The sequence below is a fragment of the Enoplosus armatus genome, chromosome 5 (assembly GCF_043641665.1).
Source record: "Enoplosus armatus isolate fEnoArm2 chromosome 5, fEnoArm2.hap1, whole genome shotgun sequence".
NCBI lineage: Eukaryota > Metazoa > Chordata > Actinopteri > Centrarchiformes > Enoplosidae > Enoplosus > Enoplosus armatus.
In genome coordinates, this window is record NC_092184.1 from 2,030,608 (window position 1) to 2,043,913 (window position 13,306).

The window sequence follows — 13,306 nt, forward strand, 5'->3', positions numbered from 1 at the left end:
GAGGAGGGGGGGGGGGGGGGGAGGGAGGGGAGAGAAAGAAGAAGTTTTGTTTTCCTCAACTGGAGCAACAGACGCTGCACCACGAATTCCAATTTACAAGTTCTGCCGGCGTCAGAATGAAAATATGAGCAAGAATAATAAAAAAAAAAAATCTATTGCTAGTGAGGGATTACAGTGGTGAGGTTAAAACCATTTTTTTTTTTTTTTTTTTTTTGCATTTAATAGTGTCTTCGCCTGGAGGGGAGTCGAGATATTTTTAAGCCTATAGCCTATATTTTGATTTCCTTCTATTTGTGGATTAATCTGCCTCTGTGAGCTGGCTTTTTTTTCTTCTTCTTCTTCTTCTTCTTCTTCTTCTTCTCTCTCTTTCTGGTTTATTCTAAATCAGGCGGAGATTATCCCCACTGACAGACTATCAAGGCATCTTCTACACATGGAAAATAACAACAACTTGTGTTGTTTACATGCTGCATTTACAAGTTTGTGTCGCGGTGGAGAATGTGAGCCCCCCCCCCCCCCCACCCCCCACCCCCAGCAGCACAGACTGCGGAGTTTCTGAGGTTACTGCCAATTTGCTCCTGCAGCTTTTTAAGTGCAGAACAACAACAAAAAAAAACAAAAAAAAGGAGGAGTGGGGGGGGGGGGGGGGTGAGTTTTGTAGTCCAGCCAGAAAATGCAACATTTTCCCCATTGCTGATTGCCCCCTCTGTGCTGAGCTGTGGACCGCCCTGTTGTCATGGAGCTCAATGACCCCTGTCTCTCTCTCTCTCTGATGGAAACCTAATCAGATGCTCGGCAGAACGCGTTGAGTCAGACCGAAAAGTAGGGAAGGGGAAAGGGGAAAAAAAGGGGTGAGGGGGGGGGGGGGGGCAATAAGAAGGCTGGAGTTGAGGGAGAGGAGAGGAGAGGAGAGGAGAGGAGAGGAGAATGCCGGGCTGTAAGAGGCGGTAAGGCGAAAACAACAACAACAACAACAACAACAACAACAATTTTGAAGCCTTATCTCTCTCTTTTTCTTCTCCTGTTGGAGGGGCGCTCCCCAGACGCCCGTGAGGCAGCTGGACGGGGACGGGGCGGTTGCGTTTTGCATGAGAAGCGGCCCATATGCAAGAGGATGCTGGCTGGCTGCTGGTGGAGAATGAACGGGTGCAACGTCGCTCTCGCCGCAATCACACACGCACAGTCGAACTGTCGCCTTACAGGCCACAACAACAACAGCAACAACAACAACAACAACAACAACAACAACAAACAAGGCGTTTGTTTCAAAGATGAATTACTCCAAACTAGTTTCCTGCCAAATGCAAATCTTGGTTAGATAGTGGAACCAAATGAATATGTCGTCGCCCCCCCCCCCCCCCCACCCCCCCCACCCCGCCACTGGACAATCTATTTTCATTGAGCAAAACAAGAACATCTTAGGAGTGTGAACGACTGCAGGTCTGTAACCCCCCCCCCCCCCCCCCCAACACCCCCATTTATGGGAAATGGCTAATAATCCAGCTGGCTGTTAAGCTCGTAGTGTTATTTACTTAGATGGACTCGAAGTGGATTGGACCCCCCCAGCCCCTAATGAATCGTCCGAGGTGTCTGGGCCGAGAGCTCCCGACGGGCTGAGCTGTCAACTTTAGAGCCTTTCTGTCTTTCACTTCCACGCTTCCTCTCTCCGTCACACCAAGAAAGAAAAAAGAAAAGGGGAGGGGGGCGGGGGGGGGGGGGGTTGCGGACAACACACAACTCAAGTAAACATTGATAAAGTAAGTCACTAGGTAAAAAAAAAAATAAAAATAAAAAATAAAAACTCTCCAGAAGTGAGATGTTGGGCCAGTTTTTCAGCTCTACGGACGATGCGTTCAAGAGCAAAGCAGGCGGCTCAGATTTCATGCTTTCATGTGTTTTTGTCCAGTTATTCTAAAGCAAACAACGACACAAACACAAACATGCCCGACTCGCAGCTCACAGCGTTCTGGCGCAAAGTAACTTGACAAGGAATAAACAGGGAAGCACGCCATGCAAATACGCGCCTCCAGCTCCTTCTTCGCCACCCGCCGAAGACGCCGCTGTATCTACCTGCTCAGATTCCTCCTTCATTGCCCCCCCTCATTGCCCAGGAGACAAAAAAAAAAAAAAAAAAAAATTTTGTTTGTTTTTTTTTTTTTGTTTTTTTTATGCCTGGCTCAGCGGCTGAGAAGTGGCGTCTCTCCCTCCGCGCTGCTCGCCCTCTCCGCCGCGGCTGTGCCTCCTCCGAACGCATTCGCTAACATATGACAGTTTGCGGGGAAATTCTTGACAATTGGCGTCTTTGAGTGTGTGGCATAAATAGCAGGCAGGCAGCCCCCTCGCCGGAGTTGTGATGGGGGCGGCTTTGACGCGCTGCCGGGCACGGCGCGGCGCTGATTGGTCCGGCCGCGGCCTGACGTCAGGAGGCTGGGAATAAGGCTGGGCTGGAGCTTTAGGAGCAAGACAGTGTACTGGAGACCCAGCGCATCCCAGCATACATACATACACACACACACACATTCACACACACACTCACACACACACGGTACTGGAGACCGAGGGTATCCCAGCATATACACCGACTACTGCCGGAGCCGCCAGCGCATCCCAGCATCCCAGCCCCCCCAGCCACCAGCCACCAGCCACCACGAGCTAAACATCCAGGATCATCGGACACTTTTTTTTCTTTCTTTCTTTCTTTCTAATTTTTTGTTTTCTTTTTAAATCCTGTGGGTGTGTGATTTTTTTTTTGGTTTCTCGCCGGGCTTCGAACAGTGGATACGCTGCCATGCCAAAGTGCACTGCATTATTTGTAGGCGTGCGTGTCTTGTTGTGTGACAGCTCTGCCCCGAAAGCGTTTCATTAGATGCCTCTTCCAGCGCCGACCGGCACACGACGCTCCTCTCGGCCGATGCGTCACCTCTGAGAGCTGCCGGGACAACCAAACCGGCTCCGGTCTCCTCGCCCTGCAGAGTCCCGTGCTGAAAGCTGCATTTTTTTTTTGGTCGAATTGCCCCGGATCCAACGAAGGACTGATTTATTTCTTCTTCTTCTTTTTTCTTTTTTTTTTTCCTCCCTTTGGCTTTTCCACCTGAGACACAAACACACAGAGAGAGAGAGAGAGAGGACGCTGTCGCCATCCCTTCCTGTCAGTTGTTGTTGTTGTTGTTGTTTTTTTTGTTGTCTGGACGCTGAGCCTTTTACGCATTGGCAGGGAGAAATCCGTGGTGACACCTGATCGACTTGGCTTCTCTGGCGCGCATTGACCCGGGGAGCTCCAGGCGAATCGAGGGAGGGAGAAAACTAGATACCCGGTCAATGCCCGGCCCGCGCTGTTGATTTTTTGCCCGTGCGTGCGCTTCCGTTCCTGGGGCTTGTAAGCCCAGCCAAAGCCATGGTCCACTGCGCCGGTTGCGAGAGGCCTATCCTGGACCGCTTTCTGCTCAACGTGCTGGACAGAGCCTGGCACGTCAAGTGCGTGCAGTGCTGCGAGTGCAAATGCAATCTGACAGAGAAATGTTTCTCTCGAGAGGGGAGACTGTACTGCAAAAACGATTTCTTTAGGTAAGCTCGGGGAAGGTGACAGAAAAGTTGTTTTTTTGTTTGCTGTATTATTATTATTATTATTATTATTGTGACGATGATGATTTTATGAGAGGGGCTGGACTGTAGAAGCAGCAGGTAAACAGGCTCATACGCATTTAGGAAATTATATAGGCAAGAAATAATAATAATAATAATAATAATAATAATAATAATGAAATAGGAGCAAAGATGGTGCATTATTTAAAAGAAACATTTAAAAAAAAATTTATACTTTAGGTCAAACATTATACTGGACTGGGGGAAAATAATACTTTCTGCAGATTTAGCACAGGTCAAATGTGTGCGCGTCTCTTCTGTCATTCACAACTTTAAAATGCATTGCGCGCCAGTGGCAGGAAAACAGATCTCTAATCAAAGAGTGGACGAGTGAGAGTGATTAAGGAGGAGGGCTCGACGGTTTACAGCTCGGGCTCGACTCGACGCGTCTTCGACGCGTCCTCGGAAACAAACAGGGGGTCAGACCTGTAAGGAGGACTCTCTCGGAGGCGACGAGCCTTGATTAGGAGCGAGTGATTAAAAGCTTGTTAATTTGGATTCTTATGCAAAACAACAACAAAAGAGTGGCAGCAACATTGTAGGCGCGTGTGCGCCCGCTCTCAGCGGGGACGAGGGGGTGTGTGTGTGTGTGTGGGGGGGGGGGGGGGCGTTTTGTTAGGAAATCGAGGAAATCACACTTTGAGGGTTTTTTGTTGTTTTTTTTTTTTAACTGCGTGCTGGCAGCTGGAGGAGGGGAGGTGCGGGGCGGGTGGAGGGGAGGGGAGGGGAGGGTGGGGGGCGCACAGGATCAAACCCCGGCCAGAGGAGCCGCTGCCCGGTGTGTTTGCTCAGTCCGACTGAGGAGGACGTGATAAGTGGATTTGAATAGTAAACTAGTTGAAAAGATCTAGTCCGCAGACGGCGCGGTCAACAAGCAGCGCGCCGCGCTCAATACACGTTGTTTAACGGGCACGTCAGCGGCCGGGCCCGTCGCTTTTATTACTCCAGGAGCAGCCTGCCGTGTTAGGGGCTTTAATGGGGCCCGTGTATTTACTGGACTTCACGACGTGCAGCTCAGAAACGTATAAATAAAAAATATATATATATATATATATATTTAAAAAAAAAAATGCAATAAACAAAACAAACAAAAAATAATAATAATAATAATTGAAGAGTAAGATTTAGTCGCCACATTTTCTGAGGTATTTATACAGCGCCATCTCCTCAAAATGTGCTGTAGATTTTAGACACAGTAAAAAACAGAATTTTATATTTTAATGTAGGCCTATTATTATTATTAATATTATTATTATTATTATTATTAATATTATTAACCCAAGCATGAAGGTTCATTCTTCATTTTGGAAATAGCAGCAAGTCCACAAAGGTCCTAAGATCTTCCAGCTTTTCAAAGTGCGAAGCTGTCTCCACGTCGTGAGGACCTTGTGTCCACAGAGACGCCCTTTTCGCAGACATTATTTTGAAATTATTATTATTATTATTATTATTATTATTATTGTCAAATGTTACGTTTGAGAATCGTTTGCCACCCCAGATTGCGTTTTCAGACGGCCAACAAGGGTTTCAAAGATGAAGTGCGGCTTCATTGTCTAGACTTTGTTATAAATTCTTTTTATAATTCTTTTTTTTTCCCTCCACAAAAAGAAAAAAAAAAGAAAAAGAAAAAAAAAATGCCCACAGCGTTTCCAAATGTGAATACATATATATGTGTGTGTGTGTGTGTGTGTGTGTGTGTGTGTGTGTGTGTGTGTTTATATATATTATCCCCAACATCTCCGCCTCGTCTGGAGGTTGATGTTGTTATTTTTTTTAAACGCTTGAAAAACGACTCCTTCAGAATGTATATTTGATAACAACTTCCCTCCCCCCCCCCCCCCACCTGCAGGCGATTCGGCACGAAGTGCGGCGGGTGTTCGCAGGGCATCTCTCCAAACGACTTGGTCCGGAGGGCCCGGAGCAAAGTGTTTCACCTCAACTGCTTCACCTGCATGATGTGCAATAAGCAGCTCTCCACCGGCGAGGAGCTCTACATCATAGACGAAAACAAATTCGTTTGCAAAGACGATTACCTAAACAACGCCAGTGTGAAAGACACCAACCTCCTCTCAGGTACGGGGGGGGGGGGGAGCCCTGCGAGTGTGTGTGATAAATTGTGATGGATGTGATGTGTTCAGCCGCGCAGTTGGCTTCATCATTTCCATGACCAGGACTTAGACAGTAGGCCTACAATTCAACCCCCCAAACACAGAAAAAGAAAATATATATATATATATATATTATATATTTTCAGTTCAAGACTTTTTAAAAAAACATGTTTTCATTTTTTCTCACAGCAGTTTAGATTCTGATCTCCATGTAGGACCCCCCCCCCCCCCCTCCTCCTCCTCCTCCCCGTTTTATGTGTTTACATGAATCTTAATGGTGTAACACGTAAAGCAGGACTGTATCAAATTGATGGATAGGTGCAAAAAATTTATTTATTTTATTTATTATTTTGTATTATTAATGCCGGTGGTAGTTTGCATCAGAGACTTGGGGGGGGGTCACAGTTCAGCCACCTTGAATTGACCACTACATCACCGCCGACACGGTCCACGGTGATAAATGTCGTTGTTGGCGGGCGGGATGGATTTCGTCCCGTTCTTCCGCCGCAGTTGATCTCTGCGGTCACTCCCCCGCGCTCCGGAGGGCGGCCCCGGTTATTCTAATTCCCATGTGTCCATTTCTGCAGTGACGGCATGCAGCGACCCCAGCTTATCGCCGGACTCTCAAGACCAGCTGCAAGACGACGTGGTCCTAAAGGACACGGAGATAGCCGCCCTGTCCGACAAAGAGACGGTCAACAACGAGAACGACGACCAGAACCTCGGAGGGAAGCGGCGCGGGCCCCGGACCACCATCAAGGCCAAGCAGCTGGAGACGCTGAAGGCGGCGTTCGCCGCCACCCCCAAACCCACCAGACACATCAGGGAGCAGCTGGCCCAGGAGACCGGCCTCAACATGAGGGTCATCCAGGTAAAGCACCGTCTCCATTTAGAAATCCTGCAGGTGCGACCGGATTACGCGTCTTATTTCACCCCGAGTTCATTCATTAGCCACCTAATAAAGGGATATATATATATATAACAGCTCATATTTATTATAAGATGGGGGTGTTTCTCAAAGCGGGGTCCACGTGGCCCCCGATGACAGTTTTTCACCGTCCCCAGTCATTCATATGCGGCTGAAGAGGGGAAATCATTAGAACGGGGAAAGGGGAAGGGAAAAGGGGGGGGTCTTCCGGTTCTGTCTTTCTGAAATATTATGGAAATAATATTCAGGCGACACCCACAGGTTGAGGAGGTGGGCTCGCGCCGTTTCTGTTTTATAGGGTGTTACGCACCCATTAAAAGGTGTGATGTAACAGTTTATATTTTATGGAAGTAAAAAAAAAAAAAAAAAGTCCCTGCCAGGGCTGCCAGACTGCCATGACCGTGCAGGCCTCATCCCATCAGCGAGGCTCCACCTTCCCCCACCCACCCACCCACCGCCTCACCCTCTCACATCCTTCACCCCTCTTTAAAGGAGGCCTCACCCTTCAAACCGCGCGGTCACGTTGAATTCATTAAGCCCAACGATTTGGCCGACGGACGGGGGTTGATTTGGAAACGGGTAATTTATATGGGTATTTTTTTTTTTTTTGGATTCTTGGCGCTCACGACGGGGCAAAGTCGCCAACTTGGCGCCGGGCTGCTCGGAGCGCTGGGAGCTCTGGGAGTGCTGGCACAGCGCTGCCACCGCGTTTTGCGAGCGCGTTTAGGCACGCTGCGAGCATCCCCAGCCAAGTGGAAAGACAGAAATCTGTTTCGAGGGTCTTCACGTTGTCCCCCCCCCCCCCCCCCCCAGAACTCCCTGAGTTTACAGCGGGGCCGCTTTAAGTTAAGCAAAGAGCAACACAGGCAGACACATTATTATTACCCCGAATTCTATTATTATTATTATTATTATTATTTCCGAATTTGTGTATGATGAGGAACTATTTTATTTCCTCTTTTTGGTGTTTTCCCAAAAAAACGCGTTAAAGCTGGCGCACCAAAGCATTAAATTATAGCTGCGTGAGACAAAACGTTATTTCACAAGTACACTTAGAAATCAGTGGAACGGTTTTTTTTTTTGTTGGCATTTTTATTTTGCTGACAGCTTTCCATGAATGTGATTGTTCTTTTGGAGGGAGGCGACGTGGTGTGGATAAGGCTGTGGGGGCAGATCAGAGGTAAAAAAAAAATAAAATAAAAAATAAAATAAAAGGTTTAGCATAGCAGATTAATGGCAATAAAGTGAAAGTGGCGAATAGGGGTATCTAATATGTATGAGCATGAGGAGGAGGAGGAGGGGGGGGCGTAATTAAAGGAAGCCAGCCTATAGATTAGGAAATGATAACCTCCAAGAGCCCGGTAATATATTGGTAACAACCCTCCTATTAAGTATTAATTGGAGGTTTTAAGCCCCCGCTGCTGCAGCCTTCAGTCGGAGTAAATGGGGGGGGGGGGGGTTAAAAGATCATTAGGGAGGTTAGATGTGACTCCCGCTCCCATAACGATAATTGGGCGCCGTCTTCTCCGCCGCGGAGCCTCGCGGATTTAACGCCGGCTCATCACGCACACACCGCAAAAAAAAAAAGAAAGGAAAAAAAAAAAAACACACACACACACACACACAGATTTATTTACTCTAAGAAGAAGCCAGTGCGGGTGCAGGTGCCAAGGTAAATACGACACTTAATTACACGTTCTTTTGTATGAGTGGAGTGGGGGGGGGGGGGGCGGGGGGGGGGGGGTAATTTACACAGCGAGCTCTATTTGCATATTTAAAAAAAAACAATTTTTTTTTTATTGTGTTTGTTTGTTTGTTTGTTTGTTTACATGGGCTATTTATTCATATATTTCTGCTGCCTAAAATCCGCACCAAATCAGCCGTCAGCCCCCCCCCCCCCCCCTTCTCTCCATCATATTGACTTGCAATCAAAATGGCGTCAGCAGCCTATTGCGTGTTCGCCGAGTGACACGAGGTGACCCTTATCTCTCTGTGTGTGTGTGTGTGTGTGTGTCCAGGTCTGGTTCCAGAACCGACGTTCCAAAGAGAGGCGCATGAAGCAGCTGAGCGCGCTGGGCGCCCGGAGGCACGCGTTTTTCCGGAGCCCGAGGCGGATGAGGACGCTGGTAGACCGGCTGGAGCCCGGGGAGCTGATCCCCAACGGGCCCTTCTCCTACTATGGAGGTATGTGTACAATTCAGCTAATTCTGTCACAGAACCAAAAAAAAAAACAAAAAAAAAAACAGCAACACACACATTTCCAAGTCCCCAAAATGTGCTTTTTCTTTTTTTTTTCTCTTATGAAACACCTTTTTTTTTTTTTAATTCGTGTTAAAATGGTAGGACTGGTGTGTCATTTCTTCTCTGCTCTCCTTCTGCTGCAATGACACAATGCTCCTACCACATTGTTCCATTTGATCTTATCTGGATCCAGTCAGCCAAGGTGCTGTGTGAGAAGCAAAGCCTGCCTGCAGAAAGGCACTGCCACCTCAGGGAAATATCATGCCATGCTGGGCCTGTGCACTTTCTGTTTTCTGAACTCAAGTTAATCTAGTCCACAAAATTCAAAGTTACATCTATTTAAACACACACACACACACACACACTGCTCTGGCTTCACACCATGGCATGTTTGGATCTCCCTCCCTTTTTGAAAAAAAACTCAAAAATGTGATTCATGATTCAGTTTTTTGGGGGGGTTTTTTCGGTCACCTCGTCCACAGGCTTTTGGAAAACCTTCGGGCGGCGGGTTCACTTGTTTCACTGCAGCCAGGTGTGCATCTCAGTGATTGTGATACGGCGGCGCTCCTCCTTTCGAAATGCTTCGAAAGCATCTGATCATTTTCAGAGAATTTCCGCTTGTGCCCGGGCCTCCGTCCTCTCTGCTGAAGCAAAAAGCCTTAATAACATTCCGCCGAGTTGAAAAGAAATCGGTCTCAGTAGGTGGAATCGCTGATGAAACGGCCCCCGTTTTAATTAATTTTGTGGCCACGTTGTTCTCCCCACCCAATTGCGGTTTTGATTTAAGTGTAACGTGCTCTGTGACTAATGTAGTACGGCGAGGGTGTCTCTCTCCCTCTCTAATACAAATCAAGCTATGTATATTCAATGAATTCCTCAATGTCTCTGGAATTATTTCTGCACACTCATTGTTCTCCGAGTTAACGTCGCTTCTTTTTTCTTTTTTTTTCCTTCTTCTGCTTCTCTTGGATCTGCAGATTATCAAAGCGAGTACTACGGCTCGGGAGGGAACTACGACTTCTTCCCTCAGGGGCCTCCGTCGTCGCAGGCCCAGACCCCGGTCGATCTCCCCTTCGTGCCCTCCTCAGGCCCCACGGGCACCCCCCTCGGAGGTATGGACCACCCCCTGCCGGGCCACCACCCCTCCAGTGAGGTGCAGCGCTTCTCCGACATCATGTCCCACCACCCGGGGGACTCTCCCAGCCCGGAGCCCGGCATCCCGGGGCCCCTGCACAGCATCTCCTCCGAGGTGTTCGGCCCTAGTCCGCCCTTTACCTCACTGTCGCTGAACGGCAGCGGATACAACAACCACCTGTCCCACCCACCCTCGGAAATGAACGAGGGCACTGTGTGGTAGCTTTTTTGAGAGAGCGGACTCTACTGGCGAGAGATTCAGTAAACGGAGGGTGGCGAGGTTTGGTGGTGTTTGGGGGCTGGGGGAGAACAGGGACATGGATATCGACAGGGTTAGGGTAATGCCATTGAATCATTCTTTTTTTTTTTTGGGGGGGGGGGTGGTGTGTTTTCATATTTATTTATTTATTTTCCCATTTGATTTGTTGATCAGTTTTTTTTGTGGGGAAAGCGTATCCGGCATAAACAATTATGCTCAAAAACATTGTCTTCAGTATTGTGTTTTGGTGTTTCAATTGCCCCCCCCCCCCCCCCCCCCACCCTATCGCCATCCAAAACTGGACTTACAAGAAAAAAAAAAAAACTGGGCTTGACTGCTGAACTTCCCCCCATTCACACCCCCCCCCCCTCCCCCCTTTCTTTGGGCCCCTGGGGCACCCTGTCACCTCTCCTGACTCCTGTCAGTGGCCCGGCATAGCGACCAAACCCCCTAACACTCACCAGTGGGGTAGAAAACAACCCATTGGAAATCTCCTATAGTACGTCCCGAACACGAAAACATCATTAGCTACTGTCAAAGACTTCAATAGCTTTACAGAGAGAGAATAAAGGGGCCGAGGGTTGGTTGTGTGCTGACCTGGCACCGCAGGACGGCTGAGCGGCGTTCAGACTATGTTCGAGGCACTAGACTTCCCTTGTATTTATTCAGAAGCTCCTCAGACCTCTTTGCCTCTCAAGGCTCTGCCATATTGACACTTAACCTTTTTCACGCTATGTTTCCGAAAGGCAAGAGGGAAGCAATTTTTCCTCCGTCTGGACTATTTGTTCGTTCTGGGTTTTTTTTTTTTTTGGTTTTTTTTTTTCTTGGTTTCAGAATTTCCACCAAATCTGAAGAAGGCCGCCTTCAAAAGGCAAACAGTAAAAACCCTCTTATGGATTGCAAACCCTTTATTTAAAATGGAAGTGAACTTGAATTGTTGAAATGAAGTCTACCTTCTAAAAATCTTCTACCGGGGTTCTAAATGGGACTTAGAACAGTCAACTGTTTACGTAATCTATTTAATTCAGGAGTCCAGAAGTCTCGAAAACCATGTTTTAGAACCTCTCGATCCATATAAAAATGTTCCAAGCAACCAACCAAACTTTTGTATTGATTTCATTTATATTGTATGGAGATAAAAACACATTTGCTGGGGTTGTGGTTCACTGTGCTAGTTTGTACAAGATGTTGTTTACAAAATAAAAGGTTAAAAAAGAAAAAAGAAAAAAAAAGAATAAAAACATAAGTAAAGTAGACATTTGCCAAATAATAATAATAATAAAAAAAAAATAGCACAAATACTGTTAAAAGTGCTTTGCACCATCATCTGCAGAACATGTTGAGACAAAATGTAAGTGTTGAAAGGAGTAATTGACTTCTGAAATTTTTTTAGTCTGCTGACAATACATTCATAAAATTGTTAATATAACATACTTAGACAGGTTTTATTTTTGTGTCTTCGAAGGAGTAAAATCCAAACTATTAAAATTGGTGGTCAAATATGCAGCTAGTAGCTGCTACATCTCTTTGAATATCAAGCCCTCATGGTATGTCTTTTATTGTTCCAATAAAACCTAAGCTTATGTGACCTCCAGTGCATATTAGACCATTCACTGTATAAATACAACATGTTGAGAAAAAAAAAAAAATGTGTTTCTAATAAAACTAGAAAATATACTTATGAATTTTTTTTTTTTTTTTTTTTTTTTAACATATTTTCTTTGGAGCAGCTATCTTACAGCATACCCTTACATCACAGTGTATTATGTATCACATGGTGTCAGCGCAGCCGCACATCACGGGGCTCTTCCGTAAGGTGCTTATCAGGCCAGTGTCACTCATTCCACAATGAACGCTTTTTGTCTACGCGTCTAATGCTCCGTTCACTCGGGAGCGTGAAATAATTGGGCCCCCCTCCCCCCCCCTCCCCTCTTTTGGCAGACATGGTGACAGGTAAACATTTGTTAATTCTGATTAATGTTACTCAAAAAAAACACCACCGGGTGAACTTGAAACGGCGGTTGGCGGGGAAAGTGCTGAAAAGGCGCACGAAGAAGAAGAAGAAGAAGAAGGAAAAAAAAAAAAAAAAGGGGGGAGCTCGGTAGCTTTTAGCTTTTAGCCGATTTTGTGATGCTAATCTCAAGCTGTCAGCAAGAGGGTTTCCTTTCCTCGACAAACAAACAGCGACAACAAAAAAAAACTTTTCTGCTGATATCACTTTTCTCCCGGCTGGACTGGCCTGCTGCAGCCGACACAGGGTGGTGGGGGGTGGTGGTGGTGGGGGGAGCGAATTCACAACTTATGCTGATGCCACTTCTTCCCCCCCCCCCACAACCACTTTGGCTCCGGCCTCACGATTCTTCCGTTCAGTTGCTCGAGGTCGTCGACTAATCATAAGCGGTTAGCTGTGCAACTGTGAAGGACAATGATGAAATTGCCGTGACAGCGGCTCTCCTGCTTGTTATGCATGTTATTGCTTTTATTAGCCCCACTCCCACGTTATTACTCCCCGCAGCTTACCATTCTCGCGGTGCGGTCCGACTGGCTGGGAGGGAGGGAGGGACTTCGCCCCGAACTTTATTTCTGCGGAAACACAGCCGTAATAATAATCAAGGAACCCAAACGCCGAGGCGTGATCTTTCGCAGGGGAGGATGACAAAAAAAAAAATTATTCATACTTGTAGGGAAGCGAGTCGGGCGGTGGGATTGTGGCGTGAATCCGGGGGAACCTTTATCTCCCGAACCCTGCGTGTGCAGTTAGGACCGTATGCAATCCCAGTTTTCTCCCCTGCCTCCAGACTGTAATCCACCATGAATTAATCATGGTCTTGAGAGTTAACCAAGCTTGGGGAGGTGGGGTGGAAGGTGGGGGGGGGGGGGGGGTGGAGGGTCTGTGGAAGGATATAGGTCTCTGTTGAGCCCCTGGGCTTAGCCCCCCCTGTGGTAACACCATGCACCAGCGACTGACCGCCCCCCCCCAGGCCACGGCTCTTT

General features: G+C 47.3%; 1 protein-coding gene across 1 annotated transcript; it reads left to right on the forward strand.

Moving 5' to 3' along the window:
• The first annotated feature begins 3,394 nt into the window (after positions 1-3,394).
• Positions 3,395-10,276, forward strand: lhx1a (LIM homeobox 1a). The gene is made up of 5 exons (XM_070906203.1): positions 3,395-3,564; positions 5,492-5,715; positions 6,338-6,621; positions 8,697-8,862; positions 9,897-10,276. Exons 1-5 carry the CDS (start codon positions 3,395-3,397, stop codon positions 10,274-10,276), a joined length of 1,224 nt encoding a protein of 407 aa, XP_070762304.1.
• The last annotated feature ends 3,030 nt before the right edge of the window (positions 10,277-13,306 follow it).